Source organism: Hyaena hyaena, unplaced genomic scaffold, assembly GCF_003009895.1.
Source record: "Hyaena hyaena isolate Hyena2069 unplaced genomic scaffold, ASM300989v1 scaffold_407, whole genome shotgun sequence".
Taxonomy (NCBI): domain Eukaryota; kingdom Metazoa; phylum Chordata; class Mammalia; order Carnivora; family Hyaenidae; genus Hyaena; species Hyaena hyaena.
In genome coordinates this window covers 759061-768901 of record NW_024081037.1, presented here as the reverse complement: position 1 = coordinate 768901, position 9841 = coordinate 759061, and the positions used below count along the sequence as shown (strand labels likewise).

The 9841-nt window shown below is 39.8% G+C and overlaps 1 protein-coding gene across 2 annotated transcripts in view; it reads left to right on the top strand.

The window, feature by feature from the left end:
• Positions 1 to 2708: 2708 nt before the first annotated feature.
• The window catches only part of TBC1D23 (TBC1 domain family member 23), a 64098-nt gene continuing 56965 nt past the window's right edge, over positions 2709 to 9841 (top strand). The window contains exon 1 of one of the 2 annotated variants that reach the window (XM_039251954.1): positions 2709 to 2949. In XM_039251954.1, coding sequence (XP_039107885.1) covers positions 2897 to 2949 — 53 coding nt within the window. In that variant the 5' untranslated portion in view covers positions 2709 to 2896. The remainder of the gene's footprint in view (positions 2950 to 9841) is intronic. The other variant, XM_039251953.1, reaches the window with a different exon arrangement.

Sequence of the window (9841 nt, the reverse complement as noted above, 5' to 3'; positions counted from 1 at the left end):
TTCAAGATGGCAATAGCAGAGCACTAAACCAAGTGCAGGGCCCTTCTAAGCATGGAGTCTTCTGTTGTGGCACAAGTTTCATGCTCATGAAGCTGACTCTGGCCCTATTAAAAAAGAGTGGAAGACAGAAGTTTTGACTTTACTTCTACAGTGACGAACTGCTTGAAATGTCAAGTGATATATTTTTAATGGAATAATTTTTTTTTTTTTTTTACCACATAGAGTATAAAGCAATCACTGATTTACTAAACATGGGGGCACCTGGGTGGCTCAGTCGGTTACGCATTTGACTCTTGATTTTGGCTCAGGTCATGAACTCACAGTTCTGGAGTTTGAGCCTCACATTGGGCTCTGTGCTGACAGTGTGGAGCCTCCTTGGGATTTTCTCTCTCTCTCTCTCTCTCTCTCTCTGTCCGTCCCCTGCTTGTGCTCATATGCTCTCTGTCTCTCTCCCTCAAAAATAAATAAATAAACTTTAAAAAATTGTACTGGGGCACCTGGATGGTTCAGTCAGTTGGGCATCAGACTTCAGCTAGGGTCATGATCTCGCAGTTAGTGAGTTCGAGCCCTGCGTCAGGCTCTGTGCTGACAGCTCACAGCCTGGAGCCTGCTTTGGAATCTGTCTCTCCTCCCGCCCGCCTCCCCCCCCCCCGCCCCTAACTCACTCACATTCTCTGTCTCTCTCAAAAATAAATTTAAAAATTGTACTAAACTTGAGTTACCGTTGAGGATTAGAAACACATTAAGCAATGAACAACTGCTTGTCAAGTCACTGACTTAGTAGTTTTTAAAACTATTTTAGAAAAGCTTCTGAAAACCCATTGACAATTGAAGGGCCATAGAGGAGGTCTTGAAGTTAGGATGATAAATTGACCTAGATTCATGCCTTTTATTCTCTTTAGGTGGTTGTCTTCAAAACTCTCATTCCATGTTAAAGGAAATTTTCCCACAGAAAGATTGAACAGCGCAAAAAGATCCTGGGCTTGGAAGTGGTGGAATAACATGTGGCTCTGTATTATCCCCTTTTTTGGAAAGAGAGTGAACATGGTTTTGGTTGTTAATGAAATGGCTGGACTACGTTTTGTGCTTATTTAATCAAATAGTTTTAAAGTATGAAAAAAAAAATGTATACCAAAGTATAGACTCTCTAAGGAATACTGAACACCTATTATACTACATTTCTCGGCTAGAGATTCCACAGGTAACAAGTTTGTCCAAACCTCTGCACTAAGAGACCTGACCAAACTCCAGCATGGTTTCTAGCAACTTAATGCCATGTCCCGAGGAAGACTCTAGCCCCGCCATGGAAACCTAGCTCCTCATTAAAATGCTTGATTGAGAAAGTTCAACTACCAAGAGCCAGCCCTGATGATGGGTTCCTGACCTCTCTTTCTTGGAGCTTTAGAAAGACCTTAGAATTGTACATATGTTTCTCTTATGACTCAGAAGTGTCCCTCTCAGGGACCTGAGATTCATTACTTTGAAATGTAATCATGGGAAGGATAGGGCTGCTGTCTCCCAGCGTTTGTGGGAGGATAGAATCCCCACTTCAAAAATTGCCAGCTAGCAGACACAGCTGGCTTAATCACACTGGCTAACTCTTTGTAATTTTTCACTTCTCTGACTCTAATGAACCCCCATTCTCTCCACTCCCTCATTCTCCCTTTAAAACCTCTAATCATCTCTGCACCAATTGGAATGGAGCTCTGCTCTTTCCCCTACTGTCAGTAGTTTCTGAATAAAACCTGTTTTCACTGCTTTAACTATTGTCTGGCTGTGTGAGAACTGCCATTCCAATTTTTCTATCATTCCCCTTTATTTTCTAAAGCAGGTTTGCGTCTATTCACAAAAAATATATTGTCTTGCCACCAAATATAAATAAAACCATACTTTACCTATCCTTCTGCAATCTCTTTCGTTCATTTAACATATTTTTCAGATTTATTCATAGTGTTGCCTGCATCTCTACTTCATTGATGTTGGTTCCACGGCTTGCAAAACCATTTCCCTACGTCCATCCTCCTGGGCTTGTATACACCAGTAACGGTCAAGGGGAGACAAGACGCTAGTGCTCTAATGGTGGCGGTGGTGACTTAAACCAAGCTTGGATGTGGAGGCCGAGGTGCCCATACATGTGGAACGAACAAGAAGTAGGGTGGGAAGAGAAGAAACGAGGTAGCTCGGTTTGGAACTCCAAGGGTTCTAGAAATCTAAACGTGGATTTGACTTTGCCGGGTATTAGGAAGATATATATACAAAGGCGGGAGGCTGGAGCATATTTCTTTTACCTTTTTAGCGCCTTTTTCCCCCCAAACAACTTTCAAGTATTCAGACAGAAAGTAGGGGGCCTCCATTTGACCGCGACCCACAAATAGGGGTGGGCGTGACCTTTCCCTACACCCAACTCTTTCCCCAAACCCAGTTGTTAACAGTAGGAAACCACTGAAATGTTGCTATCCTCCTACGCTCACCTTTCCTGTGGAATTCCCCCCTCTCTTCCTCTCTCCATTAGTTAGGACTCCCAATGCTAAGTACGACGCCAAGATGCACTGAAGAAGCCAAACGGACGCTAAGAAACGACGCCCACAAGGGCCTTTTACCAGGTCACGCTCCTTCATCAAGCTCCGCCCACGCCATCCGCCCAGTCCCCGCTGCATGCCGGGACATGTAGTCTTTGAAGGGGCAGCGGCTTTGACCGAGTCTCCTCCCCCAAGCTGCCTTTCGTCGTCGGGACGTCGCGACGTCGCGGTCCTCCCTTCTCTTGCCTCCTCCCTCTTTCTTTCCCTCTCCAGAAGCTCAGTCCCAGACTTCCGAGAACCTTTTACGACATTGGGTCTCAGAGTCGGTCCCGGCGCCAGGTCCACTTTTCGGCAAAGTGACGTGGACGTCAACAGCAATGGCGGAAGGAGAAGAGGTCCTGCCACTGCCAACGTCGAACGGTGACGGCTGGTGAGTGGTAGCCCAGAGCTGATTCTTTCTACCTCTCTGTTCTTCCCTTTCACTATCCTGCTCGTCCCTGAGGCGCCAGCAGGCTCCGGCCTGGAACGGGAAGACCCCGTCCTGGACAAAGTCCAGCGCCCTGCCCCGCCCCCTCTGCTGGCCAGGTCCTCTTAGCCGGCTCCGTCAAGTCAAAGGGTCTGAGGCCGGACACCAAGTGATAGGGGTGTCGTTCAGGTATTGGGCCTCAGTTAGGTCCTCCTGTTTCGTTCACCGGTTTCCAAAACGCGCTGGAGAAGGTGGCTTCAGGGCTGGGTTTGGCCGGAGTCCCTGGCCCGGGGCGTTAGAGTAGGTTGGTAGGGAACGAAGTTAGAGAAGAGGCACTGGAATACCATTTGAAGAAAAGACACTTGAAATTACCACCGCAGCGTTTGCCTGAGAGGTTGAGAGAGACATCCGGGGAGGATCCCTCCCAGAGAGTTGAGATATTTTTTATACTCACATTTTTATTTCTCATTTTGCGTTTCAGCAGTTTCTGCCATTCGCCTCACACAAGTTGACTTTTTTCTTCCCACCTCTTTCTTCCTGCCGCTCAATCTACACGGCTTTTGGATGTTTTGTGGGCATTGCTCTTGCTGCTCACAAGCCTTTGCGTGCTTGCCTGACTTATTATACTCGGGGTCGTGGAGGGGGCGGGGACCTCCAATAATTATTTGGTAGCCTTTAGTCACTTAGTGTTGTTAATCTTTGGAAAAGATTTCCTACTTTTGAAATAGTTGATCTTTACGATACGTTTTTAAGACAACATAAAAAAATATGGAACCTTTAGAAACTTGTTGAATTTTTATATTTAATCTAAGTATATTAACCACATGTATTAGTTTTAGATTTGCTCTTTCATCATATGACATGTAGATAGCTCATGTAATAAGCTGTTTGCCTAAAAATAACAGGACATTTTACACATGGACTTTGAGAAAGAAATGAAAATCGTTGGCAGGGATAGATAATATAATAGTTGAGAAAGTCAGTTCTCAACTAGCAGACGTCCAGCATCCCCTTAGTGCATGCATGTAGTCGCTAAGGTGTAGGAGGAAAACTTACTGGCGACCTAGATGGAGGTTCTTGTCTCAATTTGTTTATGTTGAAGCTGTGACAGGTAAACTGAGTAACAAGGTAAAATTGATCCAGTTCTTTCGGAATGTGAAAGTGTTATGGGATTTCTGGAAGGCAGGAACCACTTCCATTTGCAGTCATTAGAGAAGGCTTCATGGAAGCAAAGGTGTTTGAATTAGTCCTTGAAGAATCTAGACTAGTGCTGTCCACTAGAAGTATAATGTGAGCCACATATATAAACTAAAATTTTCTCTTTTTTTCCCCCTAAGACTTTTAAAGTAATTTCTACACCAAACATGGGGCTCAAACTCACAATCCCCAGATCAGGAGTTGCATGCTCCACTCACTGAGCCAGCCAGGCACCCCTGTAGTTTAAAACTTTCTAGTAGCCACATTAAAAACTAAAAAGAAACAGTTTCAATTCTTATATTTATATCTGAAACATTATTTTAGCATACTGTTCTTAAAAAAAGGCAATTAGATAATTTTACATCTTTTTTTATACGAAATCTTCAAAATTTCACGTGTACTTTACCTTTACCCTACATCTCATTTGGATCTAGCCACATTTCAAATGTTAAATAGCCACACATGGCTAGTGACTAACATGGGATAGTGCATTCAGATCAACAGATGGGAAAGGCCTTTGAATGGAGTAAATAGCATGACGACGACATAGCAAGAAAACTAATGATTGTTTGGAGAGTAATGACTAGAACTTCGTGAAATTGGCTGTCTTGGAAGTGTGAATTGTTTCCAGCTGCCTCTGATCAGCTTATTGGAGGTCATCAGGAGAAATGTTTCTAGAGTTAAGGTATCTTTGAGGAGTTCTTAGGGTTGTGGACAGGAGACTGTTCACAGAGGCAAGGAACATGGAATTAATGGCTGTTAAAGGTAGCATTTGTTTTTTTCCTAGGCTTGTTCTATCTTTTATGTGACTTTCTATTTTTGTTGTTTTTATTTTCATGAATGGAGGAACCCTGAGGTGTTCAGTGATTTCTGGTCTCCTTCCGTTCTCTTGTAATCTTTGTCCATTTTCTATGCTCACTGAACTCAGCAGTGAGTGAGTTTGAATACAGAGAAGACATTGGATTTGGAGCCATAGATTTGGTACAGCCTCTGTTCTTAGACTGGTGAATGGGTTGTTATGGAGTAGAGAGGATTTATTCTTTTTTAAAAAAAAAATCACATTTCTATTCTAATTTTTTCAGATGGAAATTTTTCTGAAATGTGTTACATATCCCATTGCCTAACCTGAACTCATCTCAGTGACTTAGGGTCGTTCAGTGTACAGATGTAAGTGTATAAGAATAAAACTAGGTCCCTGTCCTCAAGGAATTTGTGGTCTAGTTAGAGGAGGTACATTTAAGAATGTCAGTTACTGTTATACTTCTGTAGTATAGTGAGACCTGTCTAGGCAGATAGAGTATATTGTTGCTATCTATGTTAAATGGACTCCAAAGCGATCCCTTTTTGAAATTGCTTTTTATATTTTTTTTCTGTTTTCTTTCTTTGTTGTTAGTGGTATTTCCTAGTTTGTTTTTAATCTGTGAAGCTGGGTAGCTCACCACATTAAAATTATGTATCAATTTGTAAAAAGGCTCAGGATGGGGACTAATACTTATTTACTGATTTTCAGTTATGTTCGAGGTTAGTGCTTCTCGAAATTTAAATGTACATTGGAATTATCTGAGGATCTTGTTAGAAAGGTCGAAGCTGGTTCGGTACATTTGCTTGGGACCTGAGATTCTATATTTCTGACTGACTGGCTTCTAGATGATGGCAATTCTGCTGGTTCATGGACCACATTCTTTAGCAAGATTCTGGATGATGTATAACTCAAAATGAGTTGGCCAGAGGAATACATCTCTATATGTTATATAATCTGTTATATTTTGTCACCTATCGCATGCTGTAATTTATCTGATTACATGTTTTACCATTGCTCTTTACATAGTGGACTTCTTAAGTGCAGTGGCTGATAGCAGGTGGCTCAGTAAATGTTTATTGTCTGCATGACTTTTGTCAAATCATGTGCAATAACATATCAAGCTGTCGTTTCATATACATTTTCTGACTTCATTGTTTTTGACTGTGTAATGGTCTGCTCGTATAATGCTCACTTTTTATGGGAAGCCAAGGAAATCAAAAAATACTCAGCTCACTTTCTAAAACTGCAGCCACATTAGCTCGGAGCATGTGGAGAAAGCTTTAAAAATGCTTACAAGTTTGAAATTATTTAAATTTAAATAATTAAGCTACAGATTTGTAAAAATCAAACATGTTAAATTATAGTTCAAAGACTGATAATTACTCTTCTCAATATTAAAGAAATTGGTCTTGGATTTAAACATGTTTATCATTTTCTGAGTTTTTTTCCCTGACATGATACCTAAAGATCTAAAGTCATGATTTAAAAAATGTTTTCTGGGGTCATCTGAGTGGCTCAATCAGTTAAGTATCTGACTCTTGACTTTGGTTCAGTTCATGATCTCATAGTTGTGTGATTGAGCCCTGCATCAGGCTCTGTGCTGAGAGTGGAGCCTTCTTAAGATTCTCTCTCTCCCTCTCCTCCACTCACTCTCTTTGAGTGCACATGCTTGCTCTCTCTCAAAAACAAGTCAAAAAATTTTTTTGTATAGGTATTAATTTTACAACTGTTGGTATTCTGAGTTTGTTTAGTTTAAAATTTTTGTACAGTATTCACTTTATTTATTTATTTTTAATTTTTAAAAATGCTTTATTTATTTCTGAGAGAGAGAGACAGCATGATCAGGGGAGGGTCAGAGAAAGAGGGAGACACAGAATCTGAAACAGGCTCCAGACTTTGAGCTGGCTTTTCAGCACAGAGCCCGATGCGGGGCTTGAACCCACGAACTGTGAGATCACAACCTGAGACAAAGTCAGAGGCTTAACTGACTGAGCCACCCAGGCGCCCCTCACTTTAAAGTTGTGATTTTAATTTATTGCTAATCTCTTCTTAAATTATTGCTAAAGTTTTCTTAAAGTATAAAAGTATCAGTTCATAAAGAAGCTTCTATTCTTAATTTGAAATGTGAATAGAATTGTTTTGAGAATAATAGGGTCTTTTTCAAAGTTTTGTGCAGTCTGTAAATGGTGCTTTCATTGCTTCTCATTTCATAAGCATTGAAACATGAGGAGAGATTTAAGGAGTGGGTGATCGCAATTTCAAAAATGATATAATCAATAAAGAAGTACATTTAATATGAAAGAGAATGGAACTCATTTAAGAGGAATAATGAAGCTTGTGGTTCTGGGCAGACTAGATAGTACCTTACAAAAAATGAAGAGACTATAAACCTTATTGTCTTGAATTAGGTGTTGTTTTTTAAAAATGTTTATTTAATTATTTTTAAGAGAGAGAGCACAAGTTGGGGAGGGACAAAAAGAGAGAGGGAGTGGCTCCTGCATGGCTCAGTCGGTTAAGCATCTGACTTCGGTTCAGGTCATGATCTCACAGTTCGTGGGTTCGAGCTAGCTCAAGAGCCTGGAGCCTGCTTCAGATTCTGTATCTCCCTCTCCCTCTGACCCTCCCCTGCGCGCTTACTTTCTCTCTGTCTCGCTCTCTCTCTCTCAGAAATAAATAAAACATTAAAAAATTAAAAAAAGAAAAACAAGAAAGAGAGAGGGAGACACAGAATCTGCTGTCAGCACAGAGCCCTACGCAGGGCTCGAACTCACAAATTGTGAGATCATGACCTGAGCCGAAGTTGGATGCTTAACTAAGTCACCCAGGTTGCCCCAAGTTAGGTGTTCTTAAGTGATAACTATTTGATTTGGTAAGCTATAAGTAGAGTGCAGGCAATGATTAGAAATTAAGAAGACTTATTTTGCTTATACTGTTTACATTAAGGTTTTTCTTATAATTCAGAATTTACTGGCTTTAAAGGTATTTCCTAAATAATAATTCACTATTAGGATTTTGCTCCTGTGGATATTTTAATATCCACAGGTAAGAGTTAGTAATTGGTTTTTGAACTTCAAAAAAAGTATTCAATATCATTTACTTTTACTATAGAGAGTACAGTTCCCCATCTTGGAGGCAACTCAGGTAATTCTGGAGCACCCAGTTAAGTGTACTGCAATATGCACACAGCCAACTTCTGTCTTCTGAACAGATTTGATAAAATATGCTGGTGCTTATGCTAAAATGTGGATTCTACTTGGCATCAACCAAAAGCAATGGCTTCCTTCATGTGTCAAAAAGCAAAATAGAGTTTAGCAAAGGGTTATAAGTCATCCAGCAAATATTAACTAAATGCTGGTTATATTCAAACTGCTGTGTAGTGTTTTAGGAAAAAAACTGAGACAGATTTAAACCAGAGCTTGCAGTGTTCTGCCTTGCTTGGGCATTTCAGTTTTTTCATCTTTTTAACCATAGTAGTCAAATAATATGTGAAGATACCTAAATACTGGTGCTTTGGGAAGTTATACACTCTAGCAGAATAGAATAGGATTATACAGCTTGAAAGGGGACAGTGCTTGAAGTGACTTAGATATTGAGAATTATAAGTGGAAGATAAATCAGTCCCTTATATTAGGCTTACAAGAGAAATTGTTTCTTGTGGAAATGCAAGAGCAGTAAGTTCAGAGCCAATTTTAAGAAAGCTATTTCCTGAAATTTAATGTACATTGTTTTTAAGAGTCTGTCTGACCTTTGACCGAAGCTGAGAAAATGATCAGTAATTAAATCATTTGTTTCAAGTCTTCTTTCTTTTTCTTGAGGGTTAAAGGAGTTTTTTCTTATTCATAAGCTGACATGGCATTTCATAGTTGGGTGGGAATGCTGTAGTTTATGCTTTTCTTGCTTTAAAGCAGTTGTTACATAAAACTTTTGCTGTGGTGATATTTAATAATTTTAGCAAGAAAATATGTTTGTGTAGGGCTTTATCTTGTATGTAATGCTTATATATGCTGTCTCATTTGGCTCTTACAAAAGTTCTATGAGAAGGGGAAGTTATGAAATATTGTAGTTTTCTTGTTAGAGATGAGAAGATAGGGCTAGGGTGGTCAGGTGACAAATCCAGTTAGTGAGACTTTATCTTTTTAAGCCCTGTGCTCTTTCTAAAGTTGAATGCATATACATTATGTAGTTCACATATAGTTGAACAGACACCTAGAGAGAGCCCAATTAAAAATATGGTAGTCCTGTATTCAATCAGTCTTGTGTTTGAAAGACACAGTATTCTAAGATGTGCGTTGTTGAACATATATGTATTTGTTATCTGTGGCACCTATAAAGCTGTAAGGATATGCATACCTTGTCTGTCTTATATACACAAGAAGGAACAATTCATGATTGATATGGTGGAAAGTGATACAGAGCGTTATGTACTATAGCTTTATACCTCTTTGGTTTTCATAATGTGTTCTTTAGCCTTGCCAAAAATAGACTAGTGTTTTTGATCTTGAGATATTATGGTTATATAGTACACCTAAATAATATATACATATATATGTCGAATATTTAAATGTGTTTGTATAATAAATTATATGTTAAGTATATATTACTATATCAGTAATTATATTACATATATCTATATCATATATAAAATAGAATTATTATTTACAGTTTGTGAGAGCATAGTAGTGGTATTTAATTAGAAAATATAAGTAATTATGGGGCGCCTGGGTGGCTTAGTCGGTTAAGCGTCCGACTTTCGCTTAGGTCACGATCTCGCGGTTTGTGGGTTCGAGCCCCGCATCGGGCTCTGTGCTGACTGCCAGCTCAGAGCCTGGAGCCTGTTTCAGTCTGTGACTCCCTCTC